General features: G+C 53.0%; 1 protein-coding gene and 2 long non-coding RNA genes across 3 annotated transcripts; 2 read left to right on the plus strand and 1 right to left on the minus strand.

Moving 5' to 3' along the window:
- Positions 1-672: 672 nt before the first annotated feature.
- LOC112271869 lies at positions 673-3,325 on the plus strand. Its single transcript, XR_002965388.1, has 2 exons — positions 673-2,157; positions 2,270-3,325. It is a non-coding gene; the product is annotated as an uncharacterized LOC112271869 (long non-coding RNA).
- Positions 3,326-13,986: 10,661 nt separating this feature from the next.
- On the plus strand, positions 13,987-14,683 carry LOC106866435. The gene is made up of 2 exons (XR_001406795.2): positions 13,987-14,313; positions 14,407-14,683. It is a non-coding gene; the product is annotated as an uncharacterized LOC106866435 (long non-coding RNA).
- Positions 14,684-15,199: 516 nt separating this feature from the next.
- Positions 15,200-19,962, minus strand: LOC100845812 (polyadenylate-binding protein 1). Its single transcript, XM_010236728.3, has 6 exons — positions 19,704-19,962; positions 19,485-19,611; positions 16,210-16,277; positions 15,880-16,071; positions 15,712-15,791; positions 15,200-15,534 (listed from the first exon to the last, which is right to left on the minus strand). The coding sequence occupies exons 1-6, from the start codon at positions 19,800-19,802 to the stop codon at positions 15,486-15,488; spliced, it is 615 nt and encodes a 204-aa protein (XP_010235030.2). The 5' UTR covers positions 19,803-19,962; the 3' UTR covers positions 15,200-15,485.
- Between the last annotated feature and the right edge of the window lie 724 nt (positions 19,963-20,686).

A 20,686-nucleotide genomic window follows, 5' to 3' on the forward strand; every position in this document is an offset into this window, starting at 1 on the left:
TATGATATGTTGTTCATATTCAAGTTATTAATTGCTAGAAAATTCAAGTTTGCTCAAAACGATCTAAAAATTTGCATGGAAACTTAGTATACAACAAGAAACTTACATATAAATTTTGAAGGCAAAAATTCAAATTGACCACAACAATTCTTCATTTTGGGGCCATCGAGGTAGAACTCTGTGAAACCATCTAACCCAATCAATCAAATATGACTTGAATTTTTATTTTGAACTTGAATTTTTGTATGTGTGTTTATTATCATTAGGGAAGTGTCCAAACCAAATTTGGGAACATTCTGAGTAAAAATGAATTTTATAGATTTTTTATAGCACAAAAGCCACACATAATCACACATAATTATCCAAATTAGTGTACAATTTTTTTCAATTCATAGTTGAAACTTCACTGTCAAATATGTATCCTTGATATACACTCAAAAGCACAGATTTTGTAATTTTTAAATACTCATAGAATATAATACAAATTTAATACCATTTTCAAAATTCAACACCAGTGGCGGGTAATTCAGTAGAACCCGCCACTAGTGCTGCTGGAGCAGGATTTTGGAAAACGCTAGCTCAGCACCAGTGGCCGGTTCCGTAGTACTGCCCGCCACCAGTGCTATAAGATGTGGTCGCAAAATACACAATCCAATCACTGTGCTCCCGGGCGATCTGATTGGTGCAGTGGGTATGCCCCGGATCGGTGACATGGCATCCTGGACGCTTCTCTCTCCCCTCCTTATCTCCTCAACTGATCAACCCTCTCTCTCCCTCATCTCCTCTCCCTCACGATCCTCTTCTGTCCAGAATCTCTCCTCTCCTCTCTCCCACGATCTCCCTGCTGCAGCCTCCATGCACAGCTCTCTCTCCTCTCTCTACTCCCCCTGCCTCCCACTACTCCCACACCTCCCTCTGCTCTCGTGCGCCATGGCCTCCGTGCCCCGCGCCCACCCGCATGTCCGCGCTTCCCAGCCCCATGGACGGGCCTGATCCGGCCGCCATGGGCCCGTCGCCGCCGGATCCGGGCGTCCTTGGCCCCGTCTCCACCGGATCCGGCCGCCGTTGGGTCTGTCTCCACCCGATCCAAGCGCCCCTCGGCTTCGCTGCGCGCCGCCGGAACCTAGGCAAGTTCTTTTCTTTTTCTCGGTTTTGCTATTTCATTCTCTCACTGTCTCTCTCTCTCTCTGGTGGCCGACCTGCTCCCGGGAGGAAATGGCAGCGGCCGCCAAGTACAGCTTCGGCCTCGACCCTGGCCTCTCCACCGGTGGATTTGTTTCTCAATAAATATTCTTTGTAATCGTTGTGTGTGCTCTGTAATGCTCCAGATTTGTTTCTCAATAAATATGCTTTGTAATCGAATGTGAATTTGTTTCTGTGTATATGCTCCGCCATCGTGGCAGCGCAGGTCGTGTGGCCTGCCTTTTTTTTAATTTGACAAATTCGTACCAGTGGCGGTGGTTCTGCCCAGCCACTGGAGGAGGCTAGCAGCAGTGGCGGTGGTTTTGCACCCCCACAGGGGGAGGGGGCTAGCAGCAGTGGCGGTGGACATAGCACCAGTGGCGCAGGTTTAGTGGCGGGCCGGTCCACCGCCACCGGTGCTGAATTCAGCCCGCCACCGGTAACCAATTCCGTAGCAGTGCTACAACAGAATTGAGCTCTATTGTAAGGTAGGTTAGTTTTGTATCCATTCCTCTGAAGTAGCAGATCTTCACTTGGATGTGTTTCAAGGGGACAATTCAGGTTACCGATGAGCTGCTAAAGAAATGCTGGTAAGGACCTGAAGGTTGCAGACTCTGGTCAGCCTGAAACTACGGATCATATGCTTTTTACTTGCCCAATCGCCTTCTTTTGTTGATGCCATATTTGGGATTGTTTCGGCTGGAGCCGGGCTCTCCTCTTTCTTGGTCTGATTTCTTTGACATTGCTTTGAAACTGGGAGGGACAATTGTGAATCATAAAATGTGGTCGCTGGCGACTGCTGTTGCTTGGTCATTATGGCTTACTGGCAACGAAATGGTCTTCAATCAGCATCTGTGTGATTCTCATGCAGGTCATCTTCAAGGCTGTGGCGTTCTTGGGACACCGGAAGAATCTTCTACCTAATAGGCGGCAAATGGTAACTCTGAATTTGATTGCCAAACTTCAAACAAACTTGTGAGTTCCTACAGCTCAGGGCATCGGGTGATGCTGGCTGTTTTCTGTTAGGCTGTAGCTGGTTTGTGGAATGTTGTATCAAACTGTTCTAGTCTTTTCCTGTCGTGTGTAGGTGGTATGCATTGTGATGTAAGCTGGTCTCCCAAGCAGAATCTTGTTGGCTTTCTAATAAAGTCGGGCTGAAAAGCCTCCTTTCCAAAAAACGGGCTTTTTTCGCCCGTGATTGATGACTCTCATCAGTAACGGTCATACATCGACCGTCACTAATGACACTACATCGTGCCGGACGCGTGCGAGACCGTCAGTGATGACCGCTTATCAGTGAGGGTTACTTATCAGTGATGGGCGTGGTATGCTCGTCACTAATGTCGTCCGTTGCACCAGTGGCATCCGGGGTATCACCATTGCTCAACGCATAGGTTGCCTCGCTTGCTCCCCGCAAGGACGGCACCTTATGCAGCACAGTGCGAGTTGCCCGGGAAGCCACCAGCCCGGCAGGTGTCTGGGAAAGGGGTTGCCTTGGAGCAGGACTAGCCGGGCTGCGGAGGTTACCCTGGATGACAGTGTGAAGATCCCCTTCAGGACGCCTCCCAGGAAGCTTACTTGTCGGGGAGGGTGTCTCCTGACGCAGACGCTTACAACAGGGCTGATGCCCACGGCAGACAGAGTATCGATGCCACGTGGCCACCCGGCAGGCTCCTTTTGTGCAGAGCTGGTCGGAGTGTGGAGTGTGGCACAAGCCGAGCATTAAATGCTCCGACAGGGAAGTGGTTTTCTGTCTAGTCAACCCACAGTGAGTAGCTCGCAGTGAATCTAGGGCACGTATCGCCCTAGCTACAGTGTTTTGTATTGTGCATGCATGCCAGCGCAGCAAAGGCAAACTGCCTAGGGTCTTTGTTCGGCGCGTGTCCAAAAGCGCGTCCCCCATGCAGACGGAGGCACCTGTGGTATCCCCTTGAGTATAAAAGGAGGACCAGCGTCACCGGTCAAAGGGTTTCGGTTTTTCTAAGGTTGGACTCTAGCTGGGTGACGATCCCTAGAGATTTAGTCCAGAAGCAGTAAGTAGCCATTTGGCCGAAAGGAAGAGAGTGCCCGGGGACTCCCCCGGCAACCTGTAAACACTTGTTCATTGGCTAATACACACTCAGAAGCAGGACGTAGAGTTTTACACCTTCGGGTGACCCGAATCTGGGTAAACTGGCTTGTACATTGCAACGCTCGTCATTGGCCTCGCTGGCCATCGCTAGAGCGATCCCCATCGCCCACTGCCGAACCTAAAAGGGGTGCCTAGCATCCCCGGTGTCTAAGACCCGGGCTACGACATCTGGCGTGCCAGGTAGGGGGCGCGTGCGGAGAGCTCGCCGGTGACTGCCGGCGCTATCGTCTTCAGCTACATCAGCTCCGCCTTCTCCGACGACAGTACTCGTCGCTATGCCTCCTAAGCGGGCTGACGACTCTCGGATCGAGCCGCGTGGTGCCCCAACGGCGAACACGCGGTCACACGACGTGCAGCGCATGTCGTAGAATTAGGAGAACCCTGAGCCTGCCCGGGTGCAACAACATTGGAGACCGGCCGAAGCTAGCCTCGCAGCCTAGCGCTGGGGCCAGTCATAGCCGGGTCGTCGCTCATGCTCGCGAGCCACACGTCGAGCAGCCGCAGGCCAACGACGGACCGCGTCCATTTCAGCATCCCTCTGTTGCTTCCCAAGCAACTCCCTCCGGCTCGCGGGATCGTCCGCGAGGCGCCTGAGCCGTCCCTGACGGCAGCGCCGGACAGGAGCACGAAGTGCCTCCTGTCCGAACTAGGTCAGAAACCCTCGTGGCGGCTCAGGCCATCATGCGCTACAAGCCGCCGCAGGGAACGCCGACGCACGAGGCGTGGACGGCGGAGCTCGCCGGAAGCCGATTCACGTGACGAAGGCGTCGCCGGAAGTGAAGGCTCGCTGCCGGGCGATCACCCCGCAGCGAAAAAGGCTCGTGTTACCCCGCAACAACTTGCCGGGGGAAGCACAAGCTCGAGCTCACGCCCCAGCAAGGGCCAGAAGCTCAAGGAGGTGGCCGCCAAGGTGAAGAAGCTGCCCCTCCAAGCCGGCAACGAGGAGCGAACCGTCACCATCGGTGCAAACCTCGATGCCAAATAGGAAAGCGCCCTCATCACTTTCCTCCGGGAGAACGCCGACGTGTTCGCTTGGGAACCATCGGATCTTCCCGGAGTCCCTAGGGAGGTGATCGAGCATCGACTTGCGGTGCGTCCAGACGCCCGCCCCGTCAAGCAGAAGGTCCGCCGGCAAGCACAGGAGCGCAAAGACTTCATCAAGCAAGTAGTGGAAAAGCTAAAAGCTGCGGGTGCTATCAGGGAAGTACTGTATCCCACTTGGTTAGCAAACCCAGTTGTAATACCCAAGGAGGAGAACAAACTGCGCATGTGGGTAGATTTTACTAATCTAAATCGCGCATGTTCCAAAGACCCTTTCCCTGTACCCTGCATTGATCAAATAGTAGATTCCACTGCCAATTGCGATTTGTTGTGTTTTTTGGATGCGTTTTCCGGCTACCACCAAATTAAGATGGCAGTCGAGGACGAGGAGAAAACGACGTTCATCACCCCGGTTAGTTGCTACTGTTACACGTGCATGCCTTTCGGGTTGAAGAACGCGGGCTCAACATTCCAGTGTGCCTTACGCGAGTGTTTGGGACCCCAGCTAGGCCGAAACGTTGAGGCCTACATGGATGATATCGTCATCAAGTCAAAGCGCGGGGACTCGCTTATTGATGACTTGCGGGAGACGTTCGATGAGCTCCGCAGGATCAAGCTCGAGTTGAACCCTTAGAAATGCACTTTTGGTGTAGACTCGGGGCAGCTTCTGGGCTTCTTGGTTTCACATAGGGGGATTCAGGCCAACCCAAAGAAGATAGAAGCTATCGAGAAGATGGAGGTTCCCCGCAAGGTGAAGGACGTCCAGCGCCTCAACGGCTGTGTTGCCGCGCTGGGGCGTTTCATTTCAAGGTTGGACGAACGCGTCTTGCCTTTCGTCAAGTTAACGAAGAAGCAGGGCCCAACCGATTGGACCCCCGAGGCTAAGGCGGCATTCCAGGACCTGTAGCAGTACTTGAAATCGCCGCCGATCCTTGTCGCCCCCAAGTCGGGCGAGCCACTGCTACTCTACCTAGCGGCGACTGACCAAGTGGTCAGCTCGGTGCTTGTTGCTGAGAGAGAAGAAGATCTCCCGGGGGCTGGGGTTATGGGGCAGGGGGCTGAGCCAGCCCCGGGAACCGCATCGAGCCGGCGGCGCCGATACCACGCAAGAGGCTCGTGCAACACCCTGTGTACTTCGTCAGCACGGTGTTGCGCGACGCCCGCGTACGGTACCTGTAAGTGCAGAAGCTCTTGCTGGGGATTCTGCTTATATCCCGCAAGCTGCGCCATTACTTCTAGGCGCACCGCATCACGGTGGTGTCAGGGTTCTGCCTCAAGCGGGCCCTCACCAACCGTGAAGCCACCGGGAGAGTGGCCGAGTGGAGGATAGAGTTGTCGGAGTTTGATCTGCACTTCACGAACACCAAGAGTATCAAGAGTGCCGCTATGGCCGATTTCGTTGCAGAGTGGACCTCGACAGGCATAGAAGAAGAGGAGCCGGAGACCAGCCTGCCCGGCAGGCTGGACGAAGGCCACTGGGTCATGTACTTCGACGGCGCGTTCAGCCTACAGGGGGCTGGCGCCGGAGTCGTGATCGAGTCACCCACGGGGGACTAGTTGAAATTCGCCATCCAACTCGACTTCCCCAACTCCACCAACAACATGGCTGAGTACGAGGGGTTGCTCGCCGGGTTGCGGGCGGCAATCGCCCTCGATATTAAGCGTCTGGTTGTCCGTGGAGATTCCCAACTCGTGATCAACCAGGTTAACAAGGACTATGACTGCTCGCAGATGACAGCGTACGTGGATGAAGTCCGCAAGCTAGAACGCAAGTTCAAGGGTTTGCGATTCAAGCACATCAAGCGGAAGGATAACTTCGCGGCTGATGAACTGTCCAAGTGGGCTGCAGAGTGCCGGAAAGTCCCGGCGGGAGTGTTCTGGCACAGCCGGACGACGCCTTCAGTCACTCCCAAGCGGGATGCCGGGGAAGCCCCCCCGACAACCGAAGGAAACCCCGCAACAGAGGAGGTCCATGTTGCCGATGTGGCGGTATGCATGAGTAGGGAAACCCCGCCTTGGGCGGTGGACATCGCCCGCTACGTCAAGGGGGAAGCCCTACCTGAAGACGACGTTGCCGCGGAGCGCATAGCCCGGCAAGCCAAGATGTACGCTCTGGTAGACGGGAATCTCTACCGGAGGCGTGCAAACGGAGTAAAACTCCTCTGCGTACCCCAAGACGAAGGGCGCGCACTTTTGGAAGATATACACCGAGGCACATGCTCGCACCATGTGGCCTCCCGAGCTCTGGCCGGCAAGGCTTTTCGGCACGGTTTCTACTGGCCTATGGCACTAGCCGATGCCGAACAACTAGTCAAGACATGCGAGGCGTGCCAATTCAATGCAAAGAAGAGTAATCAGCCGGCGCAAGCCCTGCAAGTCATTCCATCCTCCTGGCCGTTCGCGGTCTGTGGGCTGGACATCATCGGCAAGTTGCCGAGAGCAGTTGGCAGCTATGAGTACTTGCTTGTGGCCATCGACAAGTTCTCCAAGTGGGTGGAAGTGGAACCAGTGCGGAAGGTGACCGCTCAGGCGGCCATCAAGTTCTTCAAGGGCATTGTGTGCCGGTTTGGTGTGCCTAACATCATCATCACCGATAATGGCACACAATTTACGAGCGCCGTGTTCCAAGCGTACTGCGAGGACATGGGCACCAAGATCTACTTCGCCTCTGTTGCTCACCCGAGGAGCAACGGACAGGCGGAGAGGGCCAACGCAAAGGTGCTGGGGGGCTCAAGACGAGAACCTTTGACAAGCTCAAAGGCCACGGGAAGCACTGGATTAAGAACTCCAGCCCGTGCTGTGGTCGATCAGGACCACACCTAGCCGGGCAACGGGTGAAACTCCATTCGCCCTTGTCTACGGGGCAGAAGCGGTGCTGCCCCTCGAGCTCAAGCATGGATCCCCTCGTGTACGCGCGTACGACAAGCATAGCCAACACGAGTAGAGGGTTGACGATCTTAACTTCATCGAAGAACTTTGATGTTGGGTTGCTGTACGAGCTGCATGCTATCAGCAGGGGCTCCGCCGTTATAATGACATGCGAGTCCGTACCCGGGAGCTCAAGGTCAGAGACCTTGTCCTGCGCCGGATACAAGGAACGAAGACCGGGAACAAGTTGGATCCGAAATGGGAGGGCACCTTCCGGGTAGTGCAGGTGACCAGACCGGGGGCTGTCCGGCTGGAAACCGAAGAAGGCTTGCCAGTGCAAAACAGTTGGAATTTTGAGCAGTTGCGCAAGTTCTACCCGTGAAGCGGCGGAGCCTGACCCACGGGCGATGCTGCTGCAGCATGCCTCTCGAACTAGTGTAGCCGGGTAACCCCCGATTGTAATCCGCTAGTTTCTATAAATAAAGTTAAGTATTTCCTCTGCATTTCAAGTTGTCTCGTTATTGCATGTTCTTTCTTCTGTCTCCTGCTCTAGGTGCACAAAAGTTTCTTTCCATCCTTGGCTGTGAGCAGGGGCTGCCGGAGCCTCGCAAACAGAAAACTCGTTGCCGAATCACTCCAGCAAGCGGTCGTGCCGTTGCCGGGTTCCCCACAATGCGCACCACGCAGCAGCTGCGTCTTGGGAATAAAAGAATGGTCACACCCAAGTTTGTTATCGACCCTTCTGTGCCCGGGGGCTGGGAGGCACGAGGGTTATATGTGCTGTACCTTTTTTTGTGCATTTCAAATTTTTTTGCAGCATCTCGGGCTTGGTAAGAATCTGACATGCAGGATAAGGATAGGAATCAGACGCACTGTGACACTCGTGGAGTACTCACGGGCCGTGTCGTCTAGCGGGTAGCCACTGGTGCGTGGCGACCGCTTCAAGGCTCTTACCACAGGAGGGTGTCGACGCGTGTGCCGCGGTAGCTCGGCGCGCGTGGCGTCAGGATTCTCCACCGTGCCTATAAAAGGGCATGGTGACCACGGGGTGACTCAAGGCAAAGAAAAGAAGATGGCGAGTGATGCAGCAGAGAAGCGGTGGTGGTGCATTCCTCCGCGCGCAAGCGCCGATGGTGTTCCCATCATCGCGTCCCTGCCACATCACTCCTCCGGGCATCTCCAAGGCGGGGGTTGCCGCAGAGACGCGATGGTGGTGCATGCCATCAGTGCTCAGCGCTGATGGGTGCACTGCCATCGCACCCTTGCCGCATCCCTCCAGCAGTTTCCAAGGCGAGGGTTGCCGCAGAGATGCTGTGGTGGTGCATGCCATCAGTGTTCAGCGCCGATGGGTGCATTGCCACAATGCTCTTGCCGCATCCCTCCAGCAGGCATTCCAAGTGCAGAATCGATACGTTCGACAAGAGAACAGACAACTAAGTGCATTATCCTGGGCGCCTAGCTTTCTAATCTCGACGCTGGCTCGTTGGTGTGGGTCGGGTCTTGTATGCGGCTAGAGTGTTAGAAGGACGCTTGCGGGGGGAGTGCGCTCCTCATGTGGCTTGCGGGTCCACCCCGTAGACGTGTGCTTGAGAATAGCTAACCCGCAAGTGGAGTGACTCGCCGCTGCTACATAACCCCAGGTTGGCACTGCGGGTCCGTCCCAGGTCCCTGGTCTGGTTAAGTGAGTAGCGTGCGAGTCCCTGGCAGCACAAACCATAACACACGAGGACAGTAAGGTTCACCCCACGAGTCAATTTCAGGAACAAGTACCCAGTAGAACCAGAAAGTGAAATTTCTAAAAGTAGCGAATGATTACATGGGCTAATAAAACCATAACTGTTCAACGGCGCCAGGAAACAAAGGAAAAACAAACGCTAGCAGGGGACTACGGCTACTGGTTGCTGGGGTCTTCCGCTGAGGGCTCCGGCTCTGGCTTCCTCTGCATCCGCTCCACCACTTCGTCGATGAACTTGCCCACTACCTTGGTGTGGGAGGGACTGTCCTCGCTGTCCGGCCACGCGTCCAGCAGTGCCTCGAAAGGGAAGTCGGGGTGGTAGTAGTGCACCCGGGGGAGGATCGTGTCGGCGATCTCCCTGGCGCACGACGCTATCTCCCCGTCGCAAAACTTGGAGATCCACACGTCTAGCGCCCCAAGCTTCCCCACCATGTCGGAGAAGAATGGGGTCAAGGTGCTGACGTCCGTGTCGTCCACCTTTGCCGCCTACAGCTCAAACCTCGGCCGCAGCTCGCGTATGGCCTGGGCAATTTCGAGCAGCTTTTCGGTCTCCTTCCGCCGCTGCTCCGCCAACTTGTCGTGGTTGCCGCGCGAGGACACCACCGCAAGCTTGGCCTTCTAGAGGAGTTTCGTCAGCCGCACGATCTCCTTGGCCTTGCTCACGTTGTCTTCGCCAGTCCTGACGAGCTCACCCTGGGTGGTGGTCAGCTCGGGCTCGAGATGGGCGCTCCTTTCCTTGGCGGAATTGAGCTCCCCCTCGAGTTCGCGCTCCCGGGTCCAGAACTGCTCCCGCAGCTCCTTCTCTCGTCGTGTGGCAGCCGCGTCCCCCGCGGCCTTGGCCTGCTCCTCCAGCTTCACGCGCAACGCCTGGAGTTGGGAGGAGTAGCCGCTGACCAGCTCGCTCTTCTCGTTGAGGCGAGCTTGAGCTGTTGCTAGCACATCCTCGTGCTCCTTGTTGGCCTTCTCCCGCGCCGCGGCCAACGAGTCCAATTCTTGCTGGTGCTCGGCGCGTTGGGCCTCCAGCTGCCGGTGGAGCTTCGCCTCGGGGACGACTGGCGTTGTGGCCTCGTCCCTGGCCTACCGGGCTAGCCGGGTCTCCTCCCTTAGCCGGGAGAGCTCCTGCCGCTCCCTCTCGATGTCCTGCCACACTTCACCCAGCTGAAGCTTCGCGAGCTCATGGTGCTCCCTCACCTTGTTGAACGAGGTGACGAACGCCAGTTGCTGCTCCTTGATGGCGTCGAGGAACTGGTGCCCCTGATCGCAGATACTTGGGTCCCAGGTGATTGGGTCCCAAGTCGCCCCGGCAAGAATGCCGAGGTCAGGGCTGGAGGTAGCGGCGCACGACGACGAGACCCCCGCTGCCATGGTCTGGCCGTGAGGAGCATCATCCCCTTGCAGGGGAGCCGCCTGCTGCTCCCCTACCACGTCTTGCTCCACACCCCGGCCGTGGGTGGCGGGTCTGGTGGAGGGGTTGCGCCCCCGGCAGGAATCGTCTCCTACTGGGCGGCCGAGGGACCCGTGCCCCCGGCCTGCGAGGCCGGGGACGCACCGTCGAGCCCCACTCCGGTAGCGGCGGTGGGTGCTACCATCATCGTGTCTGGGGCGGTGGGGCTTGGCGCGGGAGCCACCTCCGGCTCGTCCTCCAACTCAACTTCAGAGGTGAGGTCGATCACCGTACCATCCGCCCCCGTGGTGGGCGCATTGGGACCTGCGATAAGAGCAAAATAAGTTACTTCAAGCCAAGCTGAGGCACCCGGCGACGAGCGCAAGGGAGTTCTGGATGAGTAACTTGCGGGGTCGCCGCGCTTGCGGGCGGAGATTTGTTCCCCTCTGCCCCGGCTTCTGCTGCCGGGCTGCCCCCTGCAGGCTGGGTTTCGCCTGCAAGCCAAGATAATCGCACGGTTAAGGGTTAACGTGCGGAGGGAGCATGCATAATGGAGTGAGGGGAGGGGTCTGTACCTGTCGCGGGCTCCTCCTCCTCTGGGACCGGGTCGGCGGCAGGCGTAGTGGCGGCGCCGCTGGTCCTCGTGCCGATCTGGCTGGCACTAACGCTGGCCTGGGTGCGCGACTTCTTTCTTGGCGCAGCGGGTGCGGTGTCAGTTCTCCCCCTCTTGCCGGCTCCCGCCGGGGCGCCGTCCCTGCAAGGCATCAACCAAGAAGCGAAGGAATCATGGCAAGCACAAACTTGTAAAGAAAAGGGGGAGAAAAATGTCAGCTTACCTTTGGGGTTGAGCTTGAGCGAGTAGCCCGTGGAGATCCCCCGCTTGGGCGGGACCGCGGACCCTCGTGGCGTTGCCGCGGCCCCAGTTGCCGCGGAAGCCGCCGAGGCGCCTATGGCCGTTGCGGAGGTAGCCGCTGCGGCAGCAGGACCCGCGGGAGATGAACTCCCGCTGGGTGCTCCTGCCGCCGGCGCTCTTGATCGCCGCACCAGCGGCACATCGTCCTCGTCCTCCACCTCCGCCTCAGGGAGGACCGTCTGGGCTCCAGTAACGTCGCCAGCCTCATTGCTAGAGGACCCTTCACTGGGCCAGCTGGAATCCGATCCCCCCTCGCTCTCCTCGGCCACGTGCTTCCCACAGGCTGCGGGTGGCTGGAACCGGGGGATCGGACATCAGCCCCCACTCGTTGCAGGGTGGGTAGCTGCCGACAATGTCGTGGAGGCTCGCAACGCCGGCGTGAAGGGATGGCGCCCCCGAAGGCAGTTCCGTGAATGGGGCGTCCTCGCCGGTGATTCCCTTCACCCACCCCTGGATCACCTTCGGCGTCACACCCACGCTTTGCAGTCGTGTGGTGTCACCGGGCCCCGTGTACATCCACGCGGGGCGAGACCGCAGCTGCAGCGGCGCGATGCGCCGGCTGATGTAGGTGCGCGCCACGTCAAGATCGGTGAGCCCCACTAGTCGCAGGGCTTTGATCTTCTTGACGATGGGAAGGAGCTCCGCGTCTCAGCTGTAGCGGTCCCGCCAGCTGTCGTTACTCGCCGGCAGCTCGGTGGGCGTATGGATAAACTCGTCGGGCTCGTCCACGCGAACCCAACACCAGTCTGTGCGCCACTCCTTCTCGATCTTCTTCTCGGTCCGCACGATGAACTCCGATTTCATCTTGTCGCGAGCGCGGAACGAGACCCCCGACGACATCGCTCCCGTCTGCTCGACGTGCGGGTAGAAGTAATGGCGGAACAATGCCACTGACGGCATCACCAAGACAAACCCCTCGCAGAAAAATTGGAAGACGACGAGAAGGAAAAGAGATGTGGGGTGGAGCTGCGCAACTTTGAGCTGGTACGCCGCCATGAGAGCATGGAGAAAAAGGGAGTACGGAGGCACGAACCCAGAGAGAATGAAGCGTGCGAACACCCGGAAGTCGTTGTCTTGGTAGTCGCCACCGGCAGGGAAAATGAGCGTCTCGCTGTACTCGTTGAACGAGGTGGCGACGGCGTGCCGAATCTTGTCGACCCCCTCGCCATTGTAGCCGGGCTTGAAGAAGGCCCGCTTGGCCCTCATCTCCCGGTTCCTCTGCTCCCTCTCCGACGGAGGCTTCTTGGGAGCTTTCTCACCCTTGTCGCCTGCAGAGCTTGTGGAACCCTTCCCCCTCTTGGGGACCTTGGGTTCCATGGGGAATGTGGGTGGCGATTAGCAGGATTAGGGGCGCGAGGAGGAATGGGGAGGAGGAGGAAGGACTGGGGGCTAAGTGATTGCCCCTCAGCACAACGGTGGGGTTTTATGGCACCCTAGCGCTGAGCAACGGTCACATCCGCACCCTATGGGTGCGCTGGGGATAACTGCGTTTTAAGGGTGGAATGCACGACGTGGCCTTAACCACTCGCAGTTAGGGCATAGCCCGGCAACCGACCAAGGGTGATTACGCCCGGGAACAGGCGTTGCCGGCCCACGCCCGGGGGCTACTGTCGCACCAGTGGCACCCGGGGTACCACCGTTGTTCAACGCGTGGGTCGCCTCGCTTGCTCCCCGCAAGGACGGCACCCTGGGCAGCACAGTGCGAGCTGCCCGGGAAGTCACCAGCCCGGCAGGTGTCTGGGAAAGGGGTTGCCTTGGAGCAGGACTAGCCGGGCTGCGGAGGTTACCCTGGATGACAGTGTGAAGATCCCCTTCAGGACGCCTCCCAGGAAGCTCACTTGTCGGGGAGGGTGTCTCCTGACGCAGACGCTTACAACAGGGCTGATGCCCACGGCAGACAGAGTATCGATGCCACGTGGCCACCCGGCAGGCTCCTTTTGTGCAGAGCTGGTCGGAGTGTGGAGTGTGGCACAAGCCGAGCATTAAATGCTCCGACAGGGAAGTGGTTTTCTGTCTAGTCAACCCACAGTGAGTAGCTCGCAGTGAATCTAGGGCACGTATCGCCCTAGCTACAGTGTTTTGTATTGTGCATGCATGCCAGCGCAGCAAAGGAAAGCTGCCTAGGGTCTTTGTTCGGCGCGTGTCCAAAAGCGTGTCCCCCATGCAGACCGAGGCACCTGTGGTATCCCTTTGAGTGTAAAAGGAGGACCAGCGCCACCGGTCAAAGGGTTCCGGTTTTTCTAAGGTTGGACTTTACCTGGGTGACGATCCCTAGAGATATAGTCCAGAAGTAGTAAGTAGCCATTTAGCAGAAAGGAAGAGTGCGCCCGGGGACTCCCCCGGCAACCTGTAAACACTTGTTCATTGGCTAACACACACTCAGAAGCAGGACGTAGGGTTTTACACCTCCGGGTGGCCCGAACCTGGGTAAACGCTTGTACATTGCAACGCTCGTCGTTGGTCTCACCGGCAATCGCCGGAGCGATCCCCATCACCCACTGCCGAACCTAAAAGGGGGTGCCTAGCATCCCCGGTGTCTAAGCCCCGGGCTACGACATCGTCTCATCAGTAACGGTCACACTGGGCCTGTCACTAATGATCAAATTTGAAAAGGTGCAAAATTCACACGAATATATATCAATGGCGGGTTGTGCAACTGTGCTCGCCAGTGATGCGTGTTTGGGCCCAAACCGCCCATTCCTCGGCCCAACCCACCCCTCCTTATACACAAAATCTAACCCTAAACCTAGCTATCTCCCTCTCCCCACTCCTCAGCCGCCAGCCACTCCTTCCTCCCTCTCCTCTCTTCTTCTCCACTCCTCCCTCCCTCTCTGCTTCTCTCCCTCACCTCCCTCTCCACTCCCGACCCTAGCCGCCGGACGCTCGCCCCCCCAACCCCATCCGCCGGCGACGAGGACTGCGAGGAGGAGCCGGGTGCCACTTCTTCTTGCCGCCGCCGCCCCCGACCCCGGCCGCCACATCCCTGCCGCCGACGGCCCTGTCGGCACTGGATCCGACGACCTCAACAACGGCCACCGCCGGATCCGGCGCCCCAGCTGGTCCCGCACGCCACCGGATCCCCTCTCACGGTTAGTTTCTCCCTCTCTCGAATTTCTCTCTCTGACTCACTTTCTCTTGGTTTTCTCTCACAGCTCGCCGGTGGAGAGGAGGAGCTCGTCGTCAGTGAACTCGTGGGTTAGGGTTGCTGCTGGATCGGGGACTTGCTGCCGGGTCGGTTTGGATCGAGCGAGAATTGTTGCAGTTTTAGGTTCATTTTTGCATTTGTAATGCTTCTGTGTTTCAATCTTTGGATCTGTAATAGTGTAATGCTTCTGTGATTCGTGGCTTTTGTGATTCGTGGCAATTCTCATTTTGGCGACCTAAACCGGTGGGGTACTGGGGTGCCTGCGAATTTGCGGGTTTTTTTTTAAATCGCGAAAAGGGTATTAGTGTCGGTTGTGGTGTTGCCCGCAGACTTCACTAGCGGGCAGGCGCTAGTGAAGTCGCCAAGTCGTGATGCAAAATGTCGTTGCCACACAAATTTCTCGAAGTGTAGGGCAGGCGTGCTACTCCACTTGAAGAGGCGATATATGCCGACCCTGCGCCTAGGAATGATGCACAGTACTGGAAAAATGGCAGGGATATTGTTTTTCTCACCTAGCACCGGTACTTAGCGCTGCATTGGAGATGGACTTAGGGGCTTCAGAACAAAGCACCATAACCACAATATATATCAGCTTAATGGAAAGAAATGCTGCTACGCCTATCCTGCAGCAGCCATAAGGCTTTTCCACATATCAAATCTGAGATTCCAGACACACGCCATGTTTTCTTGCAGGGAGAAGGCAGAAAACATAGCAATATCGCACATTGGATCGTCATTCGCCAATATGGAACATCCGCAACTAAAAGGAGAACAACAACATGAACTAACACACACAGAGGTAAACCAACAAACATGATTGTACACGGTTGCAGAAACTTCACCACAAGTTTTTGCTTTGATGGAGTAGAACTCATCAAAGCAAACAGATCGAGTACATGACTTAATTCACCAACAATTTTGTCTTAAACACATTAACAGCTAAAGCAATGGTATGAAATCCACCAGACCAACTGAATGTAAGATAATTTAAAACAGAGGGTCATTTCTAAGGAAGAAATACATTGTCAAGGTTTGACGAAGGTTCGACTAGAACAAGACTATGTCATGCATGCTGACTTGGCAGAATCAGTAGTAGGGACTGTATCCTTGCGGCCTCCTGAACCTTGGAAATTTCCTGCAGAGAAAAATATAATATCAGAAAAGTTATCGATCTGGGATTTATTGAAGTTCTCTAATGTGCCACCACATTTTGGTCCCTACTATAGTAGCTTCAACCCGACCGAATTTACAATACCATTTTTCTCATCTCTACATCTAAGGTGCAATATATCTTCATGAGGAAACTCCTTACCCATATGTTGGATAGGGCTGAAATGGACGCCTTCCCCATGGGTGCGTCCTTCCTGGAACATTAGTTCTTTTTGGAGACACCTACATATATAAAAAAGAAGAGCACATTAATAAAATGTTCAAAACAATGGTAAAGGGAGATATATTATTCAAAAAGTTCGTGTTGTACCTTCATTGGTCGGTTAAGAAGTTTTGTATCATTCATCAGTAGAGCTTTTTCGACAGCCTCAACTTCTGCAAACTCCACATAAGCATACCCCTTGGGATCACCAAAATCATCAATCAAAATTGTAACTCTGTTTATAGCTCCACAATCTTGAAAATGGGCCTGTATTTGCTCTGGTAAGCAAGCATAGTCAACCTGAAGCAAGATGGCAAATAATGAACTTTATAACTGCTGTAGTTGAGTAGCTAACAAATACTCCATCCATACCAAAATATAAGGTGTATAAATTTTGTTACTGTCAAACTTATTAAAGTAGAAGAAAATTAAACTCACATTTCCAACATAGATGGAGCGAGAATCCACCTCTGACTTATGCCGCGCGATTGCTACAGCTGGGTCTTCTGGGAAAACAGATCAAAGAAAACAGATTAAAGTGCAAGAAGATTGTAGAGAGCTTATTGCCTACTGAAAGCTTATTGTAAAGTGGGGCAAATCATCAAATCTGCCCTCAAGGGGGTTCAAAAGAACTAGTCAACAACAGCTAGCATTGCACTCACAATCAGCTCTTTAATGCATGTTTCTATTGATAACCATATCGACCAAATATGCAAAGGCTAAGACCAGGAATGAACACTTAATCATGTACACAATATTATTTCCGAATGCAGCATATACTTTTTAAACTAGATCATCTCAAAAGTTCTCTTTGTGTCACTAAAATGCCAGAATCAGCTGTAAGAAAGTACTGGTATATCATTATTATAGCAGTACTGGTATATCCCCGCAAAAAAAAAGTACTGGCATGCATATCGAAGAAATGGTTACAAGCATAATCATTAGTGGCACTATTTAGTGTACATGCTTGCTATAGAACATTGTAATCATCATAGTGACCTGTGCTTACAAGTTTGGTATATTGAAGCCCAATTGTATAACCAGAAAATAAATTTGAACTTTGGGAGATCAGACGGCATAACTATATGTCAGAATCATATTTATGGCATAAATCGGCAATGGAATTTTCCTCACTAAATAAATCCTAGCTATCTGGGAAGCAAAATATATCATGGACTCATTTTCAGCATATAGAGCTCTCCGTATTGTCTCGGATCAGCCTAGAATGTTATTTAGCACAATCATATAGGCACGCCAAACGTCACATCCCTTTCCAAATTTACTCCATCCACAATTTAATTCCATATAGAAAAACCAATAAGTCAGTAACATTTGGGAAATACAGAATGGGGACTGAGAATATTGATGATCCAATTGTGCGCTCTATAAAAATTGTGATAGTTGACCACTAGAAAAAAACATTATAACAAATTATGTAATGTAAACAGAAGGAGCTGCATGCTATAAAGATGGTTTACACTTCAAAGGAGCAGTACTAAATAATGCTTAGGATCCACAACAAACATAATCAATGACATAACCAGGTTAGCTTAATTAACTAATTTATCATTATTATAGCAGTCTAGGATGCCATTATTCTAAAAGTCCCGCCAATCAGGCACGCACACCACCCTCGTGGGTGCTATGTAGTAAGATTAGTAGAATTAATTTTCCAACGGTATTCCGTTTTGCGAATCTCTCTATGAAAGATCGAATGTCAATGGTGCATGGAGCCACAGCTCCATTGTTCTACCAGCAAACATTTTTGTACCCTCCTGCCTAGCTCTCTGACCACCCCTTTGTCAGCCTTTTAGAACACCGATAAGGCGATAACAAACCTTAACAAAGCTGTTCATTGCAGTTGCAGATTACTGCTATAAAACAAAAGAGCAAGCGTAGAAGCAAATATACCTTGAATCGTCAATCAACCAAACAATTATAGATACTGAAATGTTGTATTTCTTGTGTTCGTGTGGTGTGTGTGTGGGGAGGGGGGGCGCGGGGGTTAGTTCAACTTTTGGGGTACATGAACTAATACAACAAGCTGTCTAAAACAACATAGAACTCGATCATCGGGAAACTAGTCCCCTATATGAAGCCACAGAAAACATAGAACTCCGATGAGCCGCCATTCCCTAGAGCCACCATTCCCTCACAGCAAAGAGTGACTTCTCTCCGACACACAAGAAGGAAGAGGAAAATGTGGCAGTCGCCGGATTAATTGAGGAAAGGCCGACACCATAATAAGTAAAAAAAAGAAAGAATCTTAGGGAGATGCAAATCTGGCAAGAAAAGATAAAACTTACAACCCTAGCTTGAAACCTAAACTGAAGGGAGGAGTAGATCCAAACTTTTTTCCACGTACAGGGGCGCTTCGTACCTATCCACCAATATCTAAGGCCACTCGAGGAAGGGGGGCGATCGAGAGGGGAAAACAGATGTGAAGATGGATCCTTGCTGCTATCATCCAGCGTCCATGGCCTATATATGTTCATGACATGATACTGAGGAAAACAAAACATGGAGCTCATGGACTATATATGTCCTAAACTTAATCGTGGGTGCTATGCAGTAAGATTAGCACGTAGTTATTAATTAATTTTCCAACGGTATTCCGTTTTGCGAATCTCTCCATGAAATGGTGCATGGAGCCACAGCTCCATTGTTCTACCAGCAAACATTTGTTTACCCTCATGCCTAGCTCTCTGACCACCCCTTTGTCAGCCTTTTAGAACACCGATAAGGCGATAACAAACCTTAACAAAGCTGTTCATTAATTGCAGTTGCAGATTACTGCTACAAAACAAAAGAGCAAGCGAAGAAGCAAATATACCTTGAATCGTCAATCAACCAAATAGTTATAGATACCGAAATGTTGTACTTCTTGTGTTCGTGTGGTGTGTGTGTGGGGAGGGGGGCGGGGGTTAGTTCAACTTTTGGGGTACATGAACTAACACAACAAGCTGTCTAAAATAACATAGAACTCGATCATTGGGAAACTAGTCCCCTATGAAGCCACAGAAAACATAGAACTCCGATGAGCCGCCATTCCCTAGAGCCACCATTCCCTCACAGCAAAGAGTGACTTCTCTCCGACGCACAAGAAGGAAGAGGAAAATGTGGCAGTAGCCAGATTAATTGAGGAAAGGCTGAAACCATAATAATAAGTAAAAAAAAGAAGAACAAGTATCTTAGGACCAAAACCAGCATCCTCGGACCATGAAGAAAGCACCCATGAGGTTCCAAGAAAAGCATGCCAAAAAAAGGGTTCCATATCTGACGATTTTTTCCGGAATCCAAACGTATAGGGAGATGCAAATCTGGCAATAGAAAAGATAAAAATTACAACCCTAGCTTGAAACCTAAACTGAAGGGAAGAGTAGATCCAAACTTTTTTCCACGTATATGGGCGCTTTGTACCTATCCACCGATATCTAGGCCACTCGAGGAAGGGGGGCGATCGAGAGGGGAAAACAGATGTGAAGATGGATCCTCGCTGCTATCATCCAACGTCCATGGCCTATATATGTTCATGACATGATACTGAGGAAAACAAAACATGGAGCTCATGGACTATATATGTCCTAAACTTAATCGGACATGTTGTACTTGGAAAATCAAAACAAAGTGGCTATTTGATCTACCCCGGATCATTTTGGGGCAACAAGTAAATTAAGTTGCACCACCTAGCTAGGTGTATGCGCCATATATACCTTCTTCCTCAGCAGATACACCAGAGATCTGATCAGTTGTCATCTCGATCTGTTCGTTCAGTGAAACGATGGCTAGATCTATCTCCTCTCCCAACTCCCGCAGCTTCCTCTGCATCTCCTCTATCTCCTGCATATATACCACAAGTAAGTACCCATCCAAGGGGCTCGAACCCTAGAAATTGACGCGGACAAGAGGCGCTCATTAACACACGCACGCACCTGGTCGATGATGCGGGAGCGGCTGGATCCGATGCCGAGGACGATGTCTCCGGCGTCAGGGTTAAGGGAGCGGTCGTCGGAGTTGCCGTTGGAGTCCATGTCGTCTCGTCTCGCCGCCGCCGCCGCCGCCTCGCTTCGATCGGCTCGCTCTCGCTCTCGCGCGTCCGTTACTGGTACTGCTTTGCTTCAATTCTGCTGTGGTTAGTCTCTGGTACTGCTTTGCTTCTGCTGCATTTATGTGCAGCCCTGCCGGGTACGCGTCCCCAGGCGAATGTCCAGCCTACGATCTGGCCTGCTGTCCGTAGGACTGCTGGGATCGGGCGGTTTAGGACAACCCCTAGACAGCGCAGTGGAGCTGTGTGTCTGTTGTGTGTGTTTTCAGAGGAAGCTTCCTCTTGTTTTTTTTTTGTTTTTCTTTTGACAGCAAAAACCCTCTTTATTGATTATTGGTAACAAGAGTTACATCATTAAAAATAAGAGGGAGAATGCATGCAAGGAGGAGGGGAATCAACCCAATACCCAACCGTCGAGAATCTGGCTTGGCGAGCGGGCAACCTGATTGGAATTACAGAAGAGTTCAGGATCTCAATCACAGAAGATCAGCTGTCAGAGTTAAAAAAAAAACTCTACTACATCCCCCTTAAATGACCCATTCCATGCCTAACATAATAGCCGAGGCTTCAGTCATTACTACATCACCCACAAGATCAAGTGTATCATTGGCCTTTTAATTCATCCTTAGAGAAACCACTCACACAGAGCCTTTTAATTCATCCTTAGAGAAACTTGCATCGACGCCAATCTTGCATCAAATGCTCATAGCACATGTGTACACCTGTAAAAGATATATGCAAAAAGCGTAGTGACAATGAACTGCACAACCCAACATTCTGAGCTGTACAACATCGGCCCCAATCTTGTTGGGCACCGAGATATGGGGGGCCTAAAAGTGAAAATAATAATGTCAAAATGGATCAAACATG

The sequence above is a fragment of the Brachypodium distachyon genome, chromosome 3 (genome assembly GCF_000005505.3).
Source record: "Brachypodium distachyon strain Bd21 chromosome 3, Brachypodium_distachyon_v3.0, whole genome shotgun sequence".
NCBI lineage: Eukaryota > Viridiplantae > Streptophyta > Magnoliopsida > Poales > Poaceae > Brachypodium > Brachypodium distachyon.